This window comes from Equus caballus, chromosome 2, assembly GCF_041296265.1.
Source record: "Equus caballus isolate H_3958 breed thoroughbred chromosome 2, TB-T2T, whole genome shotgun sequence".
NCBI lineage: Eukaryota > Metazoa > Chordata > Mammalia > Perissodactyla > Equidae > Equus > Equus caballus.
The window spans coordinates 21257099-21282053 of record NC_091685.1 but is presented as its reverse complement, the minus strand read 5'-3'; the positions used below and the strand labels follow the sequence as shown (position 1 = coordinate 21282053).

The window sequence follows — 24955 nt, the reverse complement described above, 5'->3', positions numbered from 1 at the left end:
CCACTGGTTCCTATGTTTTTCCTCTGCCCAGAATGGATTCTTCCCCCCCGACCTTCTGTGCCTGGTGCCCCTCTGTCTGGGCTGCACGCTCCTAGCAGCCAGGAACGCAAGGCGATGAGCTGCTCGGTTGTCGGGCAGATTCCCCCAGTTCTTCCAGCCGGCTGTGTTGTTCAGCCAGGAAGGGCAGAGCAGGCATGGTTTGGTGCTCTTTCCTGTTGGAGATCACACAGAGTGGCCCAGGCAGTGGGCAGGAACAAGCCAGACTTTCCTGCTCTCGGAGCCTGCCTTCTTCATAGGCTGTTCCCCAGATAGGACCAGGCCCTGCTGCGCCAGGAACGGGAACCCTGGAGGAGGATGCAGAGGGCACCTCCTATCATGGGACTGCTGATCTTTGGGTGAGGATGCCACAGCATCTCTGGTGCCCTGGATGTACAGAAGGCTGTGCCTCATGCTGCATCACAGGCCCCAGTCACAGGCCTTGCCCCACTAGGAAGTTTTGTAAGCCATCCATTTCAAAGAAAGGGAAATTGAAAGCGAGGGGCCGCCTCCCCTCCAACTTCAGGGATGTTCTCTGAGCATCCTTCCAGCCTCTGCAGAGAGAAGCATGTCCAGCTGTGCTGCTGGCCTGAGATGTCAGGACTGTTGAGCCGGTCTGCTTTCAGCCAAGACGGGGTTCTGCCAGGCTGGGGCAAACCACAGGACTTTTCAGGTCATGGACTGGTCTCAGGTGTGCTATCTTGATCCCCAGAGCCAGGGATGGAGCCCTAGCTGCTGAGCATGGCAGGCTGTGGGGCAGGTGCCTTCTGCCCAGGACAGCTCCCCCAGCCCTGCTTTCAGCCTTAGGCCTGGCACTAGCACTGGCTACAGGAGCAAAGATTCATGATTTCATTCATAATTTGTATCAGATGTTGAAACTTGGCCCTTGGGATCCTGAGCCAGCTGTCATGCTCCACTACCCCTGAGAGCTCGCAGGAATGTTCCAGGGAAGCTTGACCCATCTGCCCTAGCTCCAGCCACGGCCTCACTTTGGTTTCTTAAAATGCCTCTTGGCATCTACTTGGCACAGAGTCTCGGCAGCTTCGGAGCATCAAGCATTTCCGATGTGGTGGTGACAGAACCCATGGCGGGGGAGCTAGTGAGGAATGCACACGCCTCGAGAGGGCGGAGAGCAGAGCCCTGGCGAGCTCCTTGGATGCTTTGTGAAATCCAGAGGCTTGAGACATCTCTGCATCAATGCCAATGTCAGCACAGTGCTGTTTCACACAACAGGTTTTATTGAGGTTGTGTCAATACCATTATGTTTCTTTTCAGAAAGAAGTCCCATTTTCTTTGATTCCCGAGTGCATTTTCCCAAATCTCTGACACAGGGCACATAATAGGTAAGTAAAGAACTAAACTTCCTATACCAGGTTAGAAATGAAATGAATTGAAAACATTTAAACCTTAATTTTTTTAAAAATTAGGAATCAGAATATAAAAATGCACAAGGCACTGTAGTTTTCATAGTTAAAACCTGACATCGTTTATCAGAGCTTGTCAGTTAAGTGGACACCTGGAACTAAAATCCCATACACATTTCGCAAACACCCACCACCCCTCCCCAAAGGCTTCAGGAATGACATTTAGCAGAAGCTCAGTTCTGTGAGACAGCTCTTTTTCTGGCTCCCCTCATTCCCTCCTTAGTTCCCTGGGCTCCTATCAGGAGCTGATGAATTTTCGCCTATCAGAAGTCTCCCTAACAGGTCAGACGGCGGGGACTCTGAGCCAGGGACGAGGCCGGGCAAAAGGCCCCACCAGGTATGGTTTGAGACTCCTTAGCTCTCTGGGGTGTTGGGCAGTAAGAAATCCACCATGAACCCCAGCCAAAACCTGTTCTGAAAGTGTCACTTGAGCAGATTTGAGTTGTCACTTCTTTTGAAAGTTAAAGTGAGCAGTCAGATGACCTGCTGTGTTGGGAGAAGCTGTGGGTGGGGAGGAGGCCTGGCCAGGGGCCGGAGGGAACCACCATCAGAAGTCAGCAGTCACCCTCCATGGTCAGCATGGACAGGCTGTGCAACAAGATCCCCTTGACCGACCGAGGGTCACACTTGGTGCAGGGAAGTGGGCTGGCTTGGGGGCCTAAGGGAGAGGCCCGAGCGCTGGGAGAGTGGCCCTCTCTGCCCCAGCTCGAACTCGGGGCTGCGGAGATGGGAGTGGGACCCTGCTCTCCTGCAGGGGAGCTCTGGCTGCGGAAGATGGCAGAAACCTCCAGAGCCAACTCATTCCATAGGGGCCTGTTGGCACCTTTCTTCTCAGAGCCTCAGCCTCCTGGGCCCTAATCCTACTCAGAACAGGAAATTGGAACCAGAGGGTGGAAGGCAAGGAAGCCCCCACAGTAACCCCTCTAGTAGACGCACATACCCACCACATGGTTCTTATTAAGGAAACGCAGGCGGGGCCTTCATCCCCCAGCTTGTGTGCACCTTGTTCTGAGGGCCAAACGAGGCTCCCGCCTTGATGCTGGGGTTGGGGTGGCAAGGATCCTTTACAATTTTGTATGAGAAAACCAGCCCTCCTCGCAGCAGCTGAATGAGAGCAAGGGAGGAATCCTATGTCTGCTGGCTGTCCCTCCTGCCTCATGCCTGCCTGTGGCAGTCCCTAGGGGCCTGCGCAGCTGCCCCTATGCTAGACAGAGCCAGACTTGTGGGGGGAGCCTGGGGAGATGGAAATGAGTGTGAAGAACCGCCATCCAGCCCCACATCCATGCTCCTACCCCTCACAAACCACCTTTCCCCATGGCTGCAGCTGGAGCCTGCAGAGGGGCCGCGCACCTGTGCCCACCATGGCCAGGCCTGATGCACAGCATCCCCCCTGGGGTTGCAGTCCTGGCAGGGCGTCCACACTGGCCACCTCACTGGATCCCCTCGTCTCCCTTTCCCCTGGAGGGAAACAAAAACTCTTTAGGGGACCCACCGTCAGACGCTGGAGGTCCCGGGGGAGCTGGAAGAGTCCCAGCCAAGAACTGAGGGTGCCCCATTCCTTGAGCAGGTGCCATATAGGGGCCAGCAGGAAGGGCAGGGCTTGGGAATATGTCTCCCCGAGGGGGAAGCTCAGTCCCTCTCAGCTCTGACTCAGAAGCAGCATCCTCCACTGCCCAGCAGAGCCCAGGACTCACAAGGGGGCACGGGTCTCTGACAGCAGAGCCAAGTGTCCTGGGGCCCCGCCTGCAATGAGGGCGCAACCTCGACACTGCATAGACACTTGGGGGAGAGGAACTCAGATCAGCCTCTTCCAGAAACAACCTCAGCCTGCATGGAGGGAGAAACCAAGTCAGTCTCCTGGGGCCAAGGCCACGGCCACCTCTGTTCCCGCCTCTGTTCAGCCTTTGGTTTTTTCTTTAAATGGAGGTTCTTTGTAACTGAGAAGGTCTCTCTACCACTAAAGAGCAGGAGGCCGGGGCAGCAGGGTCCCCCGCGGGTTATGTGGGGCAGAGCAAGAATCCTGAAAAGGAGGAGTGGATGTACTCAGTGGAGTAGAGGCCGTTGGCCTGGTCCGAGGGCATCTGCACCCAGACCTGGTCGTTGGGCCGCAGCTGGAGCACTGCCCCGCCAGACGCCTGGTCCAGGTAGCCCTTCTTGTACTCGTCGTAGGTGTAGGTGGCTGGCACGTTGTTCTTGTACAGGGCCACCCACACATTGGTGCCCTTGACGTGCACGTGGTAGGCAAAATAGTAGACCCCGCCCACAGGGCAGGTGAAGATGCCAGTGGCCGGGTTGTAGCCACTGTGGCCGTTGTAGAGAGTCCGGTCAAATTTCACAGGCATGCCCGAGGCGGGAAAGGGTGAGGTGAGCACGGCGGTGAAGGCAGGCGTGGCATGGGCCGACAGCTCGCCCAGCCCAAACTGGGGCTTACCCCCCTTGCCCAGCACGGCACCCTCCACACCACCATTGGGCAGCTGCAGGCCGGCGATGCCAGTCTCTTCGAAGGCCCCAGGGGCACCAGGGGGCCCAGGAGGCCCAGGAGGGCCAGGAGGGCCTGTGAGTCCTGGGGAACCAGGGACCCCAGGGGGCCCTGTAGGCCCAGCCACGCCGGGTTCCCCCACTTTCCCCTCTCCAGGGGGCCCTGGCAGGCCTGGTTCACCCTTCAAGCCTGGCAGACCCTGGGGCCCAATGGGGCCAGCTGGGCCCTGGAGTCCTGGGATTCCTGAGGGGCCTCTCAAACCAGGCTGCCCAGGGAGCCCCAAGTCACCCTTCTGCCCCAGGGCTCCTGCCACCCCTGGTCCCCCAGGGCGGCCCGTGAAACCAGGCTCACCCTTGGGCCCAGTTGGTCCAGGGGGTCCGTGGGCCCCAGGAAGCCCCCTCTCTCCTGGGACTCCAGGTTTCCCAGCCAGACCACTAGGCCCCTGGTCACCCCGAATGCCAGGCACTCCTGGGGGTCCTCCAGGCCCTGCCTCCCCCTTAGGCCCAGGGGGCCCACGTCTGCCAGGGAGCCCTGCAGACCCTGGAAGTCCAGGGGGGCCCCCAAGGCCCTGTGGGCCCTGCTCCCCCGGCTCCCCATCCTCACCTGGCTCACCCCTGTCCCCCAAGAGCCCAGGGACACCAGCTGGGCCCCTGTCCCCCTTGGGGCCTGGTAGTCCTGGCATCCCATAGCCAGTGGGGCCTATCAGGCCAGGGAGGCCCCGGGTCCCTGGTTCCCCTTTGGCCCCTGCTGGGCCCTGTGGCCCTGGCACCCCTGCTGCCCCTGGTACCCCTACACCATCTACCCCAGGGGGCCCTTTTGGGCCCAAAGCCCCTGGCTCCCCCCTGGGTCCTGGCACCCCGGGAGGCCCAGACTCACCCTTATCTCCAGGGACCCCAGGAAGCCCATCCAAACCTGGTTTGCCCAAGCCAGCTGGACCAGGGAGGCCAGGGGGTCCGGGGGCACCTCCCTGCCCTGGGGCCCCAGGTAGCCCTGGCTGGCCCACTCCATTATCCCCCTTGAGGCCTCGATCACCTGGGGGCCCAGGCTCCCCTTGGGGCCCTGGCTCCCCCCCAAATCCTGGGGGCCCTGGCACCCCCTGGGGGCCCGGTTTTCCAGGGACAGCAATGCCTGAGGGCCCAGGGAGGCCAGGGGGTCCCGGGGGCCCCCGGAGGCCTTGGTCCCCTCGTATCCCTGGCTCCCCCCGAAGCCCTGGCTGCCCTGGTGGTCCCACCTTTCCTGGGAGCCCTGGGGGACCAGCTTTGCCCATCCGAGAGAAGCCAGGGGGGCCGGCAGGGCCAGGCTGCCCATGTAGCCCAGGCTTTCCGGTGCCTGGCTTTCCTGGGAAGCCAGGAGGGCCAGGGGGCCCCCGAGGCCCCGGTTTCCCAGGGGGGCCAGGCTCTCCTTTCAGGTCCATCGGCAGCAGCGGCAGAGGCATTTCTGAGAGAGAGAGAGAAGGGTCAGTCAGGGGCCTGGACAGCGGGGACCGGGGACCCCCTACCCACTCCCCGCACCAGCATGGGGTACACGGGGGAGAAGACAAGGCTCTGTATCTGCTCATGAAGACCGTGCCCTGGTCTCCCCCTCCCTGCTGTCACGGAAGATGGGGTTTAGGGGTGGTCCAGTGACCATCTTGTGGGCTCCTAGCACCCAACCTACCCAGCCTGGGCCTTCCCCAAGAGTTTGAGTTGGCTCTCATCTCTGAATGACCTGGGGGTGGAATGGCCGCCAGGGGGCACCAGCAGCCTCCTTAGAGCCAGTCAGAGCAGACGCCCCCCCCCCCCACTTCCCAACATACCTTCCCGCCCCCTCCCCCATCCCACTTGAAGACCACCTCTGCCAGCCAGCTGCACCCTACTTTCAGGCCCTCCGGGGGTGGGAGGCCCTGGATCAGCATCAGGAAGAAAAGTGGAGATGGGAAGATCTTTGGTGAGGATTGAGGGGCTGTGGCTGGGGGGCCTGGGAGGAGCTGATGGAGGTCGGGAGGCAGGGTGTTGGCGGCAGCAGCTGTGGGAGGCACTGTGGGGCGGGGAGGCGCTCACCCAGGTACTGGCCCTTGCCCTCGCGGAAGGGCGGCCCCACAGGTCCCTTCTGCATGGGCTGCGCGTACTTCACCGGCGCGTAGCCGGCTGCCCCGCCGGTCCCGCCGCCAGTGGCTGCCTGCAGCCCGCACCCCAACACCAGCAGCAGCAGCAGCAGAGGTGGCAGTGGCAGCGAAGACAGGGGCGTCAGAGCCCCCCGCATGGCGTCCGCAGGCGTGCTGCAGGGAGGAACCAGAGGGAACATCAAGCCAGCCCCTGGATGGTTTGGCACCAGGCCCAGGGGCTCATAAAAAGATCAGAATTCAGCTGTTATTCACAGGCAATTCCCGAAGTCTCGGAGTCCAGAGAAGTGCCTCCTAAACCTCTGCCAACCCGCCCGTGGCTCTGCATCCCCATCGCTGTCTCCCCGGCCCCTACCCTGCACAGCAGCCTTCCCCAGACCAGTCACTCTGCAGCCAGACATGCTTCCAGAGCACCATCCCACCTCGGCAGCCCTGCCAAAAACCCTTGGATGATAACACCCACTACAATTTGCTGGGCTGGCCCTCTGCCAGCCCGGGGCTATGCCTCTCCAGAGGCAGGAACTCACTCAATCCTCCCAGCACTTTCACAGGGTATTATTATTGTCATCCCCACTTTCCAGAAGACAAAACTAAAGCAAAGGTCTTTAGGAAGCAGAACTGGGATTTGACCTAGATCTGACTTCACATTACGGTGACGCCCTTCCGGGCTCCTCACTGCCTTCAGGATCAAGTCCATGGTGCCCAGCACAGCATTCAAGGCCTTTTACATCTAACCTGTGGCTGTGTCTCCAACCCTATCACCTCCCAGCCCCTTCTCTGCCTCTCCCTTCCCCCACCGTTTGCCCTAGCAACACAGAACTCCTTGCGGGTCCAGACACCAGGCAGCCTCACACTTCTGGGCCTTTGCGCCTGCTGTTTCTCTGCCTGCGATGTTCTCCTCTCCTACTCATCCTTCAAAGCCTGGGGAGCTGTCACCCCTTCCTCTAGAAAATTACCCCCTTGCTCGTTCTGGCCCCAGCCTAGCCCTGTCACGCATCTGGCTCAGCTCGGGAGGGAACAAGGCCGCGTGGGGAAGATGCCAGGCTCAGTCCTCCACTCGCGACCGGGGAAGATGGGCAAGAGGTTTCCACTCTGTGGACCATTGCCTTATCTGTAAAATGGGATAACACGTCACACAAACCCAGATACACCAATGTTCACGGCAGCATGATTCATAACAGCCGAAAAGAAGAAACAACCCAGCTGTTCATCAACTGATGAATGGATGCAGTGCAGTAGATCCATGTAATGGAATTTTATTCAGCGATAAAAAGGAAGTACTGAGAAATGCTACCCTACGAACGAATCTTGAAAACATCATGCTAAGCGAAGAAGTCAGTCACAAAAGCATATTACATGATGCCATTTATATGAAGTGTCCAGAACAGGTAAATCTATAGAGACAGAAAGCAGATTAGTGGTTGCCTCGGGCTGCGGGTAAGGGAAGAGGAGTGCCTGCTAATGGGTACAGGGTTTCTACTGGGGTGAGGAGAACGTTCTGAAATTGATTTGGTGATGGTTGCCCAATTCTGTGAATACTTTAAAAAACCACTGACAGCCGCAACGGGAAACAATATGGAGATTCTTAAAAAAATTAAGAATAGAACTACCATATGATCCAGCTATTCCACTGCTGGGTATTTATCCAAAGAATATGAAAACACTAATTCAAAAAGATGTATGTACCCGTATGTTCATTGAAGCACTATTTACAACAGCCAAGACATAGAAACAATCTAAGTGTCCATCAACAGATGAATGGATAAAGAAGATGTGGTAGATACATACATATATATGTATATACATCTATATACATACACACACACACACACACACAATGGACTACTACTCAGCCATAAAAAAGATGAAATCTTACCATTTGCGACAACATGGGTGGACTTTGAGGGTATTATGCTAAGCGAAATAAGTCAGATGGAGAAAGACAAATACCATATGATTTCACTCAAATGTGGACGATAAACAAAAACAACAAACAGACATGGATACAAAGAAGAAACTGGTGGTTGCCAGAGAGGAAGGGGTTGGTGGGAGGACGAAATGGGTAAAGGGGGACATTTGTACAGTGACAGATAGACACATGACTTTTGGTGGTGAACATGATGCATACAGAAGTCAAATCATAACGACGTACACCTGAAATCTATATAATGTTGTAAACTAATGTTACCGCAATTAAAAAAAACATTGAATTGTATACTTTAAACGGGATAATTGTATGATATGTGAATTATATCTCAAGAAAGATGTCCTTTTGTTTTGTTTTTTTGGTGAGGAAGATTTACCCTGAGCTAACATCTGTTGCCAATCTTCCTCTTTTTTTTTTTTTTCTGCTTGAGGAAGATTAGCCCTGAGCTAACATCTGTGCCAGTCTTCCTCTACTTGAGGGATGCCTCCACAGCATGGCTGATGAGTGGAGTAGGTCTGCACCTGGGATCCGAACCCACGAACTTGTGCTGAAGCAGAGCGCATGGAACTTTAACCACTGGGCCGGGGGGCTGACCCTAAAGGTGTTATTTTTAAACTGGGCTAACAACCTGCTTCTCAGGCTGCTGTAGCTACTAGAGATACTGTGTCTGCCTCACCGCGGGCACCCGTCAATATCTGAATGAGGGACTATCGCATTTTGCACACCCAAGCCCCACTTCCCTTTGCGTCTCATGGGCCTCTCTGCACCTGCGCCTGGCTGCAGGGAGGGCCTGGGGGATGTGCACACCCAGGGATGCGTGCAGCAGCAAAGCCCTCCCTGGGGCTGGGTGAGTCTGGAGCTGCAGGCTGACATTCCTGCAAAGGCGGCATTGCATAGAGCTCTGGAGGAATGGGTGCAGGGCTCCGGAGAAGGTCGGGGAAGCTGCCAGCTCAGCTCTGGAGTGCAAATTCCAGCTCTGCCATCAACCTGTTCTGCACCCTTGGGCAGGCTTCATCTCACGGAATCCTTTCAACAACCCCTGAGGCTCACCCAGTCATTATGTCCATTTTATACATGTGGGACCAGAAGAATTCTTCGACTGTCAGACTCTTGCCCAGGACACATGATTGGCAGGTGTGAGCGCTGAGGCCCCATGCAGAGCTGCCCTCAGCACAGGCCACCTGCTCCCCCTGCCAGGACTCACAAGGTGCTGCCACATAGCCTGCCCGGGTGCTGCTGCAGGAGGCTCTGCCCAGACGCTGACCTAACACCCAAAGTTCTATCCCATCAGCCCTGGGAGGCACGTTAGCCCTGTTTTAGCCATGAGGAGACCCCATGTGGTGAGAACCTAAACACAGGCAGTCTGACCCTGAGCCCCAGCCCCAACCCCCAACACCATCCCCCTTGCAGGATAAGGGCCCTCCTGCGCTGGCCACCTGACCTGGGGGCCCATGGGGGCAAAAGGGGTGCTCACACATGCACAGAGCCAGACTGTTCTGCCTGGTGGGGGGCAGGGGGCCGAGGGAGCAGGTGGAGGAGGCAGAGCTTGTATTAGGAAGCAGAGGGGGAGAGTGAGTGGTTCTGGCCTGTGTAGGCCAGAGGCCAAGGTCATGGCATGGCCACAGGAGGACTCAGGATAGCCCTGGCACCAGGAGCCCTGACTCCCTTCCCATGCTGAGCTGAGGCCTCACCAGGGGTGGGGGATGGTGCAGGGTGCAGGCAGCCTCAGGCTTAGCTGGGAGGGTGCTTGGTGTGGGAGGGTGCTTGGTGTGGGAGGGCTAAGGAGGCGCACAGACAGGCAGGGCGCCAAAGGAAGAGCCCCAAGTCCAGCCAGGAGCCCGGGCAGGGCCCCCAGCCAGCTCCCCACCTGCCATTCCTCCTTGGCAACGCAGGCCTCCAGGAAGCGTCCCTGCCCACGCCCTGGGCTTGCCCCATCCCAGCACCTCGTGCACTGCGTTCGCTCTGCCTGCCAAGGGGGGAAAGGTCCGCAGCGGCCAAAGAGCAGGTGTTTCCCGTGGCAGGAGGCTCGTGTCTGAGCAAGGCCGGCTCCCACCTCGGGTCAGGCACCGCCTAGGTGCCTTATGTTCAATATCTGGTTCAATTCCCACAGCATCCCTGGGCAAGAGGAGCTGTGGGGAGTCCTCTTTCTGTCGGTGAGGAGCCTGAGGTTTGGAGCAGCACAGGGATGCACCCACTGGCAGGAGCGAGGAGCCAGGATTTGAGCAGAGGTCGGTTAAAAACCTGAGCCCCCAGCCGCTGTGACACTCTGCCGTGGGGAAGGGAGGGAGCACCAGAGCGCAAAGCTAGACAGAGAGGGAAGCAGAGAGAGAGAGAGAGAGAGAGAGAGAGACTGTCTCTGGGCTCCAAGCCGCCTGCGGGGCTGAGGTGGGAAGGATTGTTCCAGCTCTGAGCAGGGAGGCTGACATGTGCCAGGCCGGGTGGGGAGCTGGGGAGTGGAGCAAGGGCACGGCCGTGTTGAGAAGGGGACTGCTAAGCCTGTTAGAGGGTTTGCAGAGAGAAATGACACCCCCCTGGAATGGTACCCCATGACAGTCCAGGTGGGACAGACTGCCCCCCACCCCCAGCCACCATCAGAGCCAAAGGTGCCTGCGCGCCTCTGAGCCCCCGGCCTCCTTTTCACTGTCACCCCTTTCCCGCCCTCCCACACCACCCCCAGACTCCCTGAGGCTCTCTGGCCTCCACACATTTGGTTCCCTCTGCTTCGCCACCTCCTGACTCGGACTGGTTCTTGGACACCCGGGAAGCCCGCTGGAGGCCTCCCCTGGCTCAGCTGACGCCTGCGGGTCCCCACACAGCTCTTGTTTCCCTCTCCGGCTCTTCTCCTCTGCCCGCCATGTTCCCCCCACTTCATGCCCAGCACAGGACGCGACTGGCACACAGGGAGGCTCCGTTGAGTGTCTGCTCACAATTCACCGTGAGATTTAAAGACCACTAATGAATTTAAAGACCAGTAACTCCCTCAGTCCTTTCTTCAGCCTTTGCACAGACCCATGTCACACTCACCCACAGAGCCCCCTCCTCAGGCAGAGGGGCTCCTGTCAGCCAGAATGGGAAGAGGCGGGGACACTCACATGGCCTCCATCCCAGGACTTCAGCTAAGAGCAGCCTGCAGGGGCAATAGAGGTGCGAAGGGCAGACTTGTTCTCCCCTCGGGAATGGTGGCCAAGCAGGAGAGTGAGGGGCCGGGGGAGGGCCCTGAGGCTCAAGCCCAGCTCTGCTGCGTGACCTTGGGCAAGCCATCACCCTCTCTGGTGACTCCTTAGGCAGGAAGGCAGGAGCCAGGGCAGCTGGGCAGGGGCTGGGCTGGCAGGGCACGAGGTGGGCTGCATGAGGAGACGCTGATTCAGGGGATTGAGGAGTGGCGGCAGCGGGGTAGACGCGGTGTTTGGACAGCTGCAAGTCCTTAACGGGGATTTCCCCCCTTTTCAACAAATCCCCGTAAAACAGCATTTTGTCCAAGTCAGCGTTTTGTGGCAGCCTGGGCCTCCTCCCGGGGCAGCCAAGGAGGCTGGCTGGGAGCACAGGGGTCCAGCAAGGAGAAGTGGCGTGGATGCTGACCCCTCCCCGGGACATGGCTGTCAGAGGGGAAGGGGCATCAGCTCACAGTGACCCCTCCCCGCCAGGGCCCTCTCACAAAGGGTCCTGTCCCAGGGTGACCAGCAGAGGGGCCCAGGTGATCCCGTGGCATTTAAACGCCTGCCCACTCCCATCCCATTTCACAGATTGGCTATCAGAGGTCCAGACAAAAAGGGGGCCTGAGGGCCCCCAAGTTCCCAACTGACCATGCAGGGGTGTGGCTGGTGTGGCTCCAGCAGCCCGGGGGGGGGGGGGGGGGGGGGGGGGGGGGGGGGCGGTGCCTCCTGCTGCTCCCAGTTCCCCCCATCCCCCCAGCCAGCTGTGCCGAGGGAGCGGTGGGAGCAAGGGAGCGGTGGGAGCGCTCAGGCAGCCAGGCCTGGCCAAACCACAGGTATGTTATGAGACGCTTCCTGTGGTGGAGACGGTTCTGTGAGAGAGAGCGGCTGCCCCGCTCTCTCCCCTGGTGCCCCGGCTCCCTCCTCGCCCAGCCTCATCCCTGCTCCTTCCCTGGGTCTCTGGCCCTGCCTCATTTCTCTCTTCCTGTCTGTGTGTGTGTCTCTCTCTCCAGCCCTGCGTCTGTCACCTCAACAGGGGGCAGCATTTCTTGCCCAGGCTCTTCCTATCAGGGCTGCAGCCCTGGGGACCCCTCAGGCCCTCCTAGGTCGAGGCAGCCTCTGGACTCCCATTCTAGCCGGCTGCTTACCAGCTGGGTGATGTTGGACAAGTGATTTACCCTCTCTGAACTTCAGTGTCCTCATCTGTGAAAGGATTAACTGAGATGATCCTAGTCCTCAGCCCCTCCAGGTGCGCTGCCCTGTCCTGCTACCCAGAAGGCCAGCAAGTCCTCCCTTCAGTCTAACCTCAGTTCCGCCTGCTGCAAAGCAACATCTCCTCTAACCCTTAGAAAGCTCAGGTGACTTGCTGCCAAAGGCCAGGTCCTTGCGAAAGTTCCCCAAAGAGAATTTCTGGGCTTCTAGGCCTTTCCTCGGACCACTCCTGAAATGAAACTGACCAGGGTCCCACGGCCGGCTTGGGACTAGGATGGAGTCACGGATCCTGGCGAGGAGCAGAGGAGCTGCCCTTCTCACCCACTGGGCATGACGCCCACCCGCAATGGCCCAGCCGGGCAGCTCCAGACTCCAGGGCTCCCGAACCCTCCACCCCACCTCCCTCCCGGGCGGGGAGGCCCGTGGAGATGGGACAGCCCTGACCACCCTCCTTTCCTGAGTCCCAGATGAAGGGGGTCTGCTCCACGCAAGGCCCAGGCCCTCCACACCTCTCGTCGGGGGATGCCTGCCCCAGCCCCGAGTCCCCAGCCTCTCCATCCCAGGTCCACGCAGGCCTGAGCTCGCCCCTAGCCACCCTCATCTCTCTCCGGGCCTCTCAGCCAGGCTTCTCCAAAGAACCGTCCCTGCCCTCAGCCCCGCCGGCGGCTCGCCCCCCACCCTCCCACCTCGGCCCTTGCTTCTCCCCAGCCCTGAATCGCACTCCAGGACCCTGCTCTCCTCCTTCCGGGGAAGGCTGCCCCTCAGAGTCTTCTCTGCTCCCTTCCTCTGCCCACTCTGCAGACCCAGGCTTGCCCCAGGAGCTGGCTCAGGCCTCGTCTCTTCTCTCTCGATGTTTCTTCTGCAGTTTCCAGCTCTCACCAGCTCCCATGGTTCCACTCCCACCACCAAGGAGACACATGTCTCCTTCCCTGAGCCCCAGATGCTTGTGCTCCATTACAGTTGAGCATTTTCACCTGGCTGTCCCTCAGATACTGCCACCCAAACTACTGTCATTACCTTCTCCCCCATTACTAGCTTCTCCCCTACTCCCAGGTGCCCAGGCCAGAAATCTGGACATCATTTCTGACTCTTCTTTCTGTACAGGTTCAGTAAGGAATTTCTTTAGCCTATACCGTGCCTTAGCACAATTAGAAAAGGTTAAAAGGTTACCCCTCCCTCCAGCTGACTCAGGCCCTATTCATCACCTTTCCTGGGTGCTTGTACAGTAACCAACCTGCACAACTGTACACGACAGCCCTGTTCCTTTACCCTCAAACCGCCAATCCAATCCTGTGGACTCTGCCTCCTTTAGTTCTCTCACTTCTGTTCCTTTCCCTCCTTCCCCATAGTCTCTGTCCTAATACAGACCTTGTACTGTCCTAACACAACCCAGGGCCTGGTGCATCCAAGCCACTCAGTAAAGGTTTGTTAAGTTAAATTGCCAAGTTCTCACCTGGATTATCCACAAGAGCTTCTTTCCCACCCCTCACCCTCAGCTTCTCTGTTTCCCTCAATACATCCTATAGATACTCCAGCAGTGCTTCTCAAACTTGAGTGCGCATCACACGGTGTGTTAAACTATTCCTGGGCCCCACCCCAGGGATCCGATTCAGTAGGTGTGATAGGGCCCAACATCTGCATCGCTAACAAGCTCCCCAGTGATGCTAACGCTGCTGCTGATGCTGTGGACCATACTTTGGCACAGCTCTGCCCATGGCCCTCCCCTGCTCTGGATTCTCCAGTGGCTCCCTGGTACCGACATGATAATTTCCATGTTATTCTGCAATCTGTGTGGCTTCCTGGAGGAGGACTCAGGAAGGATGTAGACCAATTTTGTAGACCTTCCTACTTTAGACTCAGTAGGATGTGGACCGAATAGGATGGAGGGGGTAGAGGGGGTGGAGAGATACCCTCCAGGGCTAAGAGGTATGTGTGTAAGGGGCAGTCTTGGGGCCAGCTCGCTGTGGGAGCCACGTGGGTGTGCGCCACTCCCATCTGAGTCCCTTCTTCCACATCTCTGTGTCACCAAGTCCAGGTCCTCACCTGCCTGTGTATCTCAGGCATCTCTTGGTGCGTCTCCTCCTATCTCTGTGTCACTGTCCCCTCCATCTGCCCATCTCTGTGACCGTTTGTCTTTCTCTGTCCTCTCCCATGTCCTTGTCCCTAGATGCCGGGCTGAGTTCCAGGCTCTGTAAATCTCTAGCTGTCAGTCACTTGACGGGACCCTCTGGAACACCAGCGTCCACAGCCTCACGCTCATGCTAACATCAGGCCCGGGTCTGCCCTCCCTGGACACTCCCTGAGCAGCCCCCAAGGTCTAGGTGGGGACTTGTGGCTCCAGAGCCCATGAGCTGAGCTCTCTGTCCTGCGGGATCACTACAAGACTCTGAACCCCTCGAATTTAAACATGCAGGCGTGAGGACCACCCCAAGGCCAAAGAGCTGCCTGCAGTCTGCGCGGGGGGAGGCGGCCAGGCTGGGGCAGGGCTACCTGGGGGCTGCCTCACTATCCGGGTTGATGGCAGGACCGGAGGTTGCCCCCTCCCCACCTTGCCTACCCACCTGGCTTCGGTTCCACCAAGAGTCCCAGCATCCCTCCCCCCACAGGTAAGGCTCCCAGACTACAGGGGACCTCTATCTGGGAAGCAGTACTAGAAGGAGGCTTGAAGGACAGGTCAGAGTTCAACAGACCCATAGGGCCAGGTGATGGTGCAACATGGAAAACCGAGGGCAGAGCAAACATCTGGGCAAGGAAGACGAGGGGGCTCCTGGGGTGCGGGTGTCCAAGAGAACCTGCGGGTCTGGAGCTCGAGAGAAAGAGACATAGGCTGAAGATGAAAATAGGGCTTCGGGGCTGGCCCGGTGGCGCAGCGGTTAAGTGCGCACATTCCCCTTCGGTGGCCCAGGGTTCGCTGGTTCGGATCCCAGGTGTGGACATGGCACCGCATGATAAGCCATGCTGAGGCAGCGTCCCATGTATAAAGGAGAGGAAGATGGGCGCATATGTGAGCTCAGGGCCAGTCTTCCTCAGCAAAAAGAGGAGGATTGGCAGCAGATGTTAGCTCAGGGCTAATCTTCCTCAAAAAAAAAAAAAAATAGGGCTTCACTGGCTGGGTTGGGGCAGCCTGGACGAGGGCCATGGGCTCACCCTTGGGGAAAGCACTCATGTTTAGGGAGTGAGAGGAGCCCACAGCAGCCCTGGGCTCCAGCACCCTAGGATCCAGACACCCCAAACTTCTCGATGTTTCCCTCTACCCCCTGCCTGCCTCTGCCAGCATGATCCCCAAGCGTGGATGGTCCTTTCTGTCTTTCTCCTCCAGGCAGACGTTATTCCGCTTGGGCACCTCCTCCCCCACCTTATCCCTGACTCAGGCTTGGCACACAGTAGGTGCGCAATACAGTCTGCAGCCCAGGGGCTCAAGCTCCAGGCCTCTGACAACCCGCCCTCCCAGCTCCAGCCAAGCCCCCAGGATGGCTTCTCATAGGACCCCCTCTTCTTTGGGGCTCTTGCGGAGTCCTTCTTAGCTCCAGGTGGGAGGGGGCTTGGGCTGAACGTCCCTCCCCACAGGGGACTAGGTCCACCTCCCAGGCCCCCAGTCTCTGCCCATCTCTGAGACTAGACACCCACTATCCCCAGCTGGTCCTCCCTAGGGCGGTAGGAACAGCCAGGCAGGGGCAGAGGAACAGAAGAGGCCCAGCAGTGGGCAGGACCCAGGGCAACAACGTATCCTCAGGCAGGTGGCCAGGGGACTGGCTCTTCCCCGCCAAGGAGCCAGTCTCATTTCCCAGCAGAGGCCTTGAGCTTCTGACCAGGACTGACATGGGGGCGTCCCCTGAGACCCAGCTACCCCCAGGCTCCAGGCCGGCCCAGGCGGGGCCTTTTCGGCTGCCAATTCCTCGCCTTCTGGTTCACATTTGCAGCCTTTTCCGGAGCGCCACCCGCCGCCCGCTGCCTCCCCACGCCTGCCAAGATTCCTGGGCCTTCGCGGCTTCCCCGCGCGGTGGCGGCAGCGTCGCGACGGCAGGAGGGGCTGGGCTGGGTAGGGAGGGGACCCGGCAGGAGTGCCCGCCAGGCCACTGCACTCGGGCAGGCCAAGCAAACACGGGCTGCGCCAAAGAGCTGGGGCGAAATAGTTCACAAATGAGAAAAAGCTGCTTCCGAATTGGGCCAGGGTTTTAAAGCCCAGGCTGCAGGGAGCTGAGGTCACTTGCAAGAGGGGCTGCCTGTCAGGACACCCTGAGCTGAGCCTGGGAGGGGCTTCCACTGTAGCAGGAGGGAGCGAGGTTAGACAGCAGCAAGCACAGGCCTCACCCAGCCAGGGAAATCAGAGAATCCCGCCCCAAAATCTAGCTTACCTTTCAGGTCGGAGGGGCCTCTGAAGGTCCCAGCAGAGGGAAGGCCTGAGGATGAAAGGGAGAAACAATGAGGAAGAGGCCAGGAGCTGGGCAGCCTCTGGCCCCAACTCACAGCCACCCCCGTGCCTGCCACAGGCTTCTGACCAGGAGCCCCTGCTGCAACGTTGGCCCCCACCCCAGTCTCTCTTCTCAGGAGGCCAGGCTGTGAGACTCCTTCATTCATTCCAGGCACACAGAGTAATGCCCCAGGGCGCCTGGCCCTGGGTTGATGGCGTTCCTCCTGTCCTCGGGCCCAGGCTGAGGAAGCTCTTTCTGTGTGCCAGGATCCTACTGGAGAAGCCCCTACTATATGGCAGGCCCTGGGCTGGAGTGGCCCACATTATAGGCTAGGGTTCCTGCTTGGGGAAGCTCCTACTATGTGGGGAACCCTAAGCTGGGCCTTGGGACACAGAAATGGCTCGGCCCTATACCCTGCCCTGCTCTGACTTAGCTAGAGGCATCAGACCAGTGGCCTGCATGTAACTGGCAAAGATCTCAGGCTATGGAAGCACAGAGCAGGGAGCACTGATTCCCCCTCGAGTCTCCCCAGAATGCTTCCTGTAGGAAGGGACATCGGAGGTGGATCCTGAAGGATGAGTGGGAGTCTCAAAGGCAGACCAAGTAAGAAAAGGAACTTCAGGCAGTAGGGAGCTACTTGGCAGATACAGGGAAGGTTCCAGAAGTGCTGTGGGGTTGAGAGGACAAGCAGGGGCTGAGAAGGCTGGAGCAATATAGTGAGGAGACGTGAATCCCGTGCTTGCCTTTCTCTGGAAGGCAATGGGGAGCCACGGAAGGTTGTTCCTTGGGCCACGATGCAGTCAGAGCCCTGGACGGCCAGGTCCCCATTTCTGCCTCCATCAACCAGGATGCCAGGCTGTTGCAAGCTCTACTCCAGATCACACAGCTGCACACAGGGGAGCTGGGGCTGCAGTCCAGACCCAGACGTGACTCCCGGGTGACGGAGAGGGGACGCCTAGCCAGCCCACCTGGCAGAGAGGACTGCTGGCTGCGTCACTCTCTCCCCCAGCTGCTTGCTCGCCTCTGCCCGCTCCCATGGAAACTCTGACATCCCGGCCTGTCTCTGCACAAGCAGCCAGAGACCGGAGCCAACTCGCTGGGCCCTGCCTCCATCCCCGCCACTCTGAACACCCAGAGGTGGGTCATGAGGCTACTCTCAGAGGGCCCCTCCTGGCTGAGGGAGCCTGGAGGGGAGGTCCTCACTGCCCAGCTCAACCCCAGCTTCTCTGGCCCCAGCCCCAACCCCCACCGAGAGGCTCAAGAGGGGAAGTGACTGCTGCTGGATCTGGGCTTTGAAGGATGAACGTGGATTTCACCGGGTGGTAGTGGGGAGAGGCGATGGGTCCAGGCCAAGGGAACCACGCGGGTGACGGTATTGGAGATGCAAAAGCCCTGGACATATTCAGGGGATGGAAATAACAAAAAGAAAAGAAACAAACAAGAGAACTAACCAATTACAGCTAACACTGACTATGTACCTACTATGTGCCAGGCACTGCTCAGGGCTCTTCTCATAGATTATCTCATTTAATCCTCACAACAACCCAGTGAAGTAGGTACTTCATCTTCCCTTTTTTACAGATGGGGAAAGCAAGGGACAGAGAGGTTAAGTAACTGGCCCAAGGTCACACAGCTCATCAAGGGTAGAGCCTCGATTTGAACCTAGGCTCTTGGCTCCAAAGCTTGGGCTCTTAACCTCTCCACTACACAGATGATTTGACGTGATAAGGGCTGGCTCAGGTAAGCCTGAGAAATGCCCTGGATATCAGGATCAGAGACCCCAGACCCAGCCTAAAGCTAGCTCCCCATCCCATCCACCCATGTTAGCCCTTATAACGGTTTCTAAATCCCAAGTCCGTGTTTGGCAGCAGACATAGCCCCAGGCACACCCCTGGCATTATTTTATCAGATTCTGCCATAACCCTGTGAGGTGGGAATTGCTGTCCCATTTTTCTGAGGAGAAGCATTGAGGCCCAGAGAGGTGACATCCATTCTCCAGGGTTACATGGCTAGGAAGCACCGGGGCTAGGGTCTGAACCTTGGGGCTTGTCCAGCCCCCAAACAGCCAAACCTGTACTCCTGGGCTTCCTGGAGACCTCAGCCACCAGTCTGTCTCTTGACTTCTCCGCCACCCTTGGCTGTCCCAGATGGCAACAGGGACAGGCAAGGCTGGGGACAGAGGGAAGCCACTATCAAGGGCCCTAGGAGTGCACACCCATTGACTAAGGCTCCCTCTGTCCTACAAAATAGGGAGCTGGGGCGGGTGGGCGTGCTGGGGCATTGCCTGAGCCAACTTCAATGGGACTCTGTTCTTAACCTCCGTCTCCAGCTGCCTTCCCTAATCTCCTCCTTGAGCCCCTCCCCTGGCGACATCTCCTCCTTGCACAGAGCCTGCTGCCAGCTAAATCCCAGGCCAGATGTGGGTGGGACAGTCTGCACCTCCTGTCCCCCACCAGCTTCTGACAGCTGCCGGGCTCCCAAGGAGGCTGGCCAGGGCCCCTGGCCCAGGTGCCCATCCCAACTTTCCAAACTGAGGTGCCGATGGCCATGAGCTCACAGCTCCTCCCAGAGGTGGGCTCATGGGAGAAGAAGTCCTCATTTTCTGAGCTCCAACCCCAAGCGGGCCCTGGGCTAAGAGTTTTGCTTAAAAAAATCATGACGGGTTAAGGACCACTCAGGAGCCCAGCCACACGTGTTCTCCCAGCCGGACCTCTTACTAGCATGTGGCTCCTCTCGTCTGTGCCTCAGCTGCTTCCTCAATAAAATGGGGACAATTCCTACTTCAGAGAGCATTTGTGATGACTAAACAAGTCAATTTCATGTAGCGGACTTCAAGCAGTGCTTGGCATATGGAACATTCAAGAAATGTTTGCTATTATTATTATAATCATCACCATGACACCTCCCAAAAGCCCTGTGATGTTAGTATTATAAACCCTATGTTACAGAGGAAGAAACTGAGGCTCAGAGAGAAGTCACTTGCCCAATGTCATCAGCTAGCCAGTGATGGACGGTCCCGGAGTTTGGACCGAAGCTGTCCACAGATGATGCTGATGGAGCTGAGGCACAGTGTGTGTGTGTGTCTGTGTGTGTTTATGGGGGGGGGTCCTCCACCCCCTCAGCCCCTCCTGCCTGACCCCCAGGGGCTCCCCTCCCCAAGCCCCTGCTGCTGCTGCAGGAGGGGACTCTGCATTCCTGGCTAAGCAGCCGGATTTGCTGTGCTCCGGGAACTATGAAAAGAATGTTTGCCACGAGCTGAGCCGTGGTCGCCTGTCAGAGGGAGCGTGGCCCGGAGGGCCCACGCAGAGCTGTGTGGCGGCCAGCAGCCACCACGGTGGGAGGGAAGGAGGCTAGACAGAAAAGAGAACTTCTGGGTAATGAGGACTGTGGACGCTGGATGGGGGCGGAGACCAAAGAGTTGGCCTCCTGGGATCTTTCAGGAAAAGAGGAATGATTCCTCCGCCCCACAGTCTACGGGGCTGCTCACCACAGGCTCCGTGGAGAGCCAGGATGGCACCACTGGCCCATCTCACGGGGGGGATTATGGAGACCCAGAGGAGAGCTCACTGAGGTCACACAGCAGCTAGTGGCAGAATTGAGACCCGAGACCAGGACCCCCTCCTCCCAGAGGCTGCCCTCACTCACAGGACCCACCAGGACCACAGCATTCTTAGATACTAGAAAACGCCATCCCCACCCTCACTGCTCTGGGCTCTCTCTGGGCCTGATGTCATGCCTGCTACTCCCAATGTTCCCCACTCCTCGAAAAAGCACCTTGTGCTAAGAAAATGTCTGGGACACTGGATATTCAACAGTTAAGTTTCCATTTCTTTCCCTGGAGAAAACCAGGCCAAACCAGGCCCTGGAGAGGGCAGTGACCCGGGAGGTCAGTGGGAAGAGCGTGAGCTGTGCGTCCTCTCAGATCTGGGAGTGAATCCCAGCTTGGCACTCAGCAAGGTGACACTTGGCCAGGTTACTGGCCACTCAGAGCCTCTACCGTCCCCTCTGTGAAATGGGCTACTGATCCCTGCCTTGAGGCATTGCTACAAGGACTCAATGAGACATGTGAACACAGGACCTGGTGCACAGAAGGGGCCCAATAAATTTACTGTTACCCTCCCCCAAGAGGACATAAAGAATTGAAATTAGAGACCTCAGGTGACAAGATTCCTCCATCCCAGGTCCCTGCTGGGCCCTGCTAGGTGGGGCAGCCTCTAGGAGAAGGGATCTGGCCTCTGGCCTCAGTTCTGCCACTGGCTGCTGTGTGACCTCAGGTATGTTCTTCTCTGACGCTCCATAATGCCATCCCTGAGATGAGCCGGTAATGTCAGCATGGCTCTCCCCAGGAGGCACTAACCCTCTGCCACCGGCTTCTGTCCTCCAAGACCCAGAAAGCTCAGCCTAGCTCAGTTGCACGGGGACAGTCACCTCCCAGTTCAAAACTTTACAAGAATCTGGGGGCTGGCCCAGTGCCGCAGTGGTTAAATTCCCACGTTCCACTTGGGCGGCCTGGGGTTCGCCGGTTCGGATCCCGGGTGTGGACATGGCACTGCTTGGCAAGCCATGCTGCGGTAGGCGTCCCATATATAAAGTAGAGGAAGATGGGCATGGATTTTAGCTCAGGGCCAGTCTTCCTCAGCAAAAAGAGGAGGATTGGCAGCAGTTAGCTCAGGGCTAATCTTCCTCAAAAAAAGAAAGACAGAAAGAAAGAAACTTTACAAGAATCTGAAGGGAAGAAGGGCCAGGTCTTCCCCAGTCCCTTCCCAGGATCCAACCAGAGAGGTATAACAGACAGTGATCAGCAGTCTGGGGGAAAGTTCCAGGCATTGCACCCTGATCACATGTGCAACCTGGGACCACTCCTCACCTCTCTGCAGGCAAAACGACCCCAGGGACAAGTATTAGCTTTACCATTTTATAGATGGGGAAACTGAGGCTCAGAGATGGGAAGTCCCTCACCCAGGATCACATGGAAAGTAACCCAGGTCTTTCTGACTCCCAAGGCCAGCTCTTCCCCTCCCTGCATGTGCTGCCTTCACTCAAGATCCGCTGTCCACACCCCACCACCGTGGAAATGCCCACAGAACAGAGTGGGTCTGGAATTCTCTTTCTAGGAGCATGACTTCCCTGGCTGACATCTGGGCACATGTATGCACACATAATGGCCTCACACACCCCAGGCCTCCCAGACAGTTACCCCCCAACTCATGGCCACACTCAACACCCAGCTCCCCACCATCTCAGCATGCTAGACCCCGGGGTCCAAGCCCACATCTCCCCTTCTCCTGCCTCCTCTGGGGACAGGCCACAGCCACCCAGTGCAAGGCTCCTGGCCAGTCCTCTCCTCACCCCCACAGAGAGTCAGTCTCCGAGGCCTGTCCAGTCTCTCCCCTTACTCCTCTCCAACTATTTCTTCCTCTCATCCCCATGGCAACCACCCACCTCAGCCTCCATCACCTTCCTCCTCAAACTCTGCCCCGCCTCCGCAGTGGTCTCCTTGCCTGTAAGATGCCCCTTCATCCTCGCCCCACCCCCGCCCCCAGCAAAGAGAGTGATTCCCAGACTGCACCAGTCTACAGCTCACACCCTCTCTCTGACAAGGCCCTTGGAAATCTGACCTCAAAGTAGTTGTCAGTCCCTCCCACTCACTCCCCAGTGTGTGGGCCAATTGCTCACTGTCTCCTGAGAGAACTCTGCAGCGTCCCTCCTGCACATCTTTGCACCTGCTGTCGCCTCCGACTGGAATGTCCTCCCAGCCACCCTTTCAGCACGCGCACCTGTCAAAGTTCTCATTCTCCTTGAAAGCCCAGGCAGAGCCGCGTCTTTGGGGCTGCCTCCCCTGATCCCCTCTGGCCCCCAACTTTGGCTTGCACGGTGCCTCCCCATCGTGTACGTTGACGGGCACCCTGAGACGCAGCTGCACCCCACATGAGAGGCCGCTATGCCTCTCTGGTTCTTCCACCCAACTCCGTAAGTCCCTCGGGCCACAGATGGGACCAGCTCATCAGAGGCCCCACTTCCCTACAAGGGGAGCCCCATGCCTGTGCCTGGGGGGTCTGAAGTGGACCAGGGGTCCAGCAGGGCAGGGCAGGAAGTGGGGGCTCTGGCCACCGTTGGTCTGGCGCAGACCCAGAGGAGGGGAGGTGGCAGAGAGGTGCTCAGGCTGGCAGCCCTGCTTGGTGTCTTGCCCCCGCCTCTGGCTAGCAGACACATTCACTTCGATTTTTTCTTTCCCCTTCCTCTGAGCCAAAAAAGCCAAAGAGCAGAAACACTCATTTTCACTGTGGTGGACAAGGTGAAACTGGAGAGAGACCCTGGTGAGTATGTCTGAGGGTGACTGTGAGTGCGTGTATGTTTGTTGTCCTGTCTGAGCACGTCTGGCTGGGCCATGTGGGGCCTGCCGTGTGTCTGTAGGAGTTTGGGTGCGTCTGTTATGTCTGTGTGTCTGTGTCTGTGTGCGTGTGCACGTGTGCACGCACGCATGCGGATGGACATGCCCTGTCTGTCCTTGTTTCAGCATCTGTGGTGTGTGTTTCAGTAGAGCATGTTTGTGTATGTGATGGTGTGTGACTGTCAGTGGGAGGGAGTGTAGCTGTTTGTGTATGTCTGGTGTGTCCTCATTATCGTTTTGGGTGATTGTGTGTCCAAGTGTCTGTCAGTGTTCACCAGCCCACACGGAGGACAGTCGGGGCATCTATGCCCTGATCAAGACCACCAGCTCCTCACGGGTGCCTCCCCAGACCCCCACCTCCTCCCCTGGGCTCTAGAATGGGCTCGCTGAGGGCCCCCCGTCGGCTCAGGTCAGTGAGGGTCAGTCCCCAGAAAGGGACCTCAGGCTGCCTGACCCTCTGGCCATCTCAGCCCCACAGCCCCCAGACCTTCCAAAAGCCCAGGGCAGCCCCCAGGAGGCTGCCTTCGCTAAGGGCGCTCCAGGAGGGGATGGACACTTGGCGCCAGACAAAGGCTTGGGCCTCAGCAAGAGGCACTGAAGGCAGACAGGAAGGTCTTCTGGGTTGCCAGGGTGCCCCGAGGGAGGTCAGCGGCATTTCTGTGTCAGGAAACCACCATGTTCTCACACACACTGAGGGTCTCACACAAGCATACACAGACTGGCCCACATTAATAACATACCGGCAGATACTCGCTGTCCCCCTCACGCCCCACAAACACGCGCACTGACAGGCTCACACGGGGACACGCATACACACAAGCAAACTCAGAGGGTCTGCCCTTCCCTGTTGGCCATTCCGGGGCTCCTCGGGCTGAACAGCCTTTCTGCGGGGGGAGGGGGGGCCGGGGCCACAGTGCTCCAGCCCCAGGACAAAGATGTTGCAGAGGCTGTTCCGGACCCTCAGAGCCCAGTCCCTCGGGCCAGGCAGCAGCCCCCTTCCCCCTGCAAGTCTCAGTCCCCAGCTGAGGCGGGGACATTCCTCAGAACCCCAGTTTCCAGTGTAGGGGGTGCTGGGAGGACACCTAGAATAGGAGGGACTACGGGGCAGAGGCAGAAAAACACAGAAACTGAAAGGCCGCCAGCGAACGAGCAACGGCAGAGAGATGGGGAGAGAGGGGAGGGGAAGAGCCGAGGGGGCTTCCCGGCGGGGGGCTGGAAGGGGCTCAAGGCTCCCCACCCCCTCCTCTCTCTTCCACCACCCTCCGAAGGAAACGTTGTCATTCCCATTTTACAGGTGGGAAAGGAGACCCCCAGAGGTGAAGGGACACGCTCGGAGCCACATCGTCAGGGATTCCAGCCGGGACTGTCTGACGCTAGAGCCCCCGCTTCTGGGAGAGGAAGGCAGGAGGGGGCTTTATCCGGGATTCTGCCTAGGCCGCTCTGGCAGGGCGAAAACGGGGTGCAGGGACTGGGATGGGCTCCCTCATCCCAGCACCGACCCCCGGGCCCGAGTCCCCCTCGAGTCCCCATCCCGGCGTCCGAGGCGCTGGCCCGGCCGTCCAGGACAGTCTTAGCGGGAGCCCAGGCCGGCCCTGCCCTCGGGGCCCCCCAAGCGCGAGCCGCCGCGCCAGCCCCCGCCTTTACCTGCAGGGCCGGCCGCCGGCGCCGCTCCTGGCCCTGGAGGGCGGCGGCGCGCGCGGGCTCCGGAGGGGCGCCGTCGGGGTCCGCGCCGGCGGGGCTCCGCGTCGCTCTGCCGGCGCCCCTCGCGGCTCCGGAGTGGGCGGGCGAGAGTGGGGGGCGGGAGGGGCGCGGCGGGGCGGG

The 24955-nt window shown here is 58.7% G+C and overlaps 1 protein-coding gene across 1 annotated transcript; it reads right to left on the bottom strand.

Annotated features, from left to right (window-relative positions):
* Positions 1–1251: 1251 nt before the first annotated feature.
* Positions 1252–24955, bottom strand: COL8A2 (collagen type VIII alpha 2 chain). Its single transcript, XM_023633456.2, has 4 exons — positions 24779–24955; positions 16687–16731; positions 5979–6196; positions 1252–5376 (listed from the first exon to the last, which is right to left on the bottom strand). Exons 3-4 carry the CDS (start codon positions 6178–6180, stop codon positions 3458–3460), a joined length of 2121 nt encoding a protein of 706 aa, XP_023489224.1. The 5' UTR covers positions 6181–6196; positions 16687–16731; positions 24779–24955; the 3' UTR covers positions 1252–3457.

Bases quoted from the DNA above. Each gene is read 5' to 3' on its own strand.
- COL8A2 (XM_023633456.2), bottom strand. From the start codon at position 6,180: ATGCGGGGGGCTCTGACGCCCCTGTCTTCGCTGCCACTGCCACCTCTG. The intron at 5,377-5,978 runs GTGAGCGCCTCC...TCTCTCTCTCAG, and splicing joins GGGCAAGGGCCAGTACCTGG to AAATGCCTCTGCCGCTGCTG.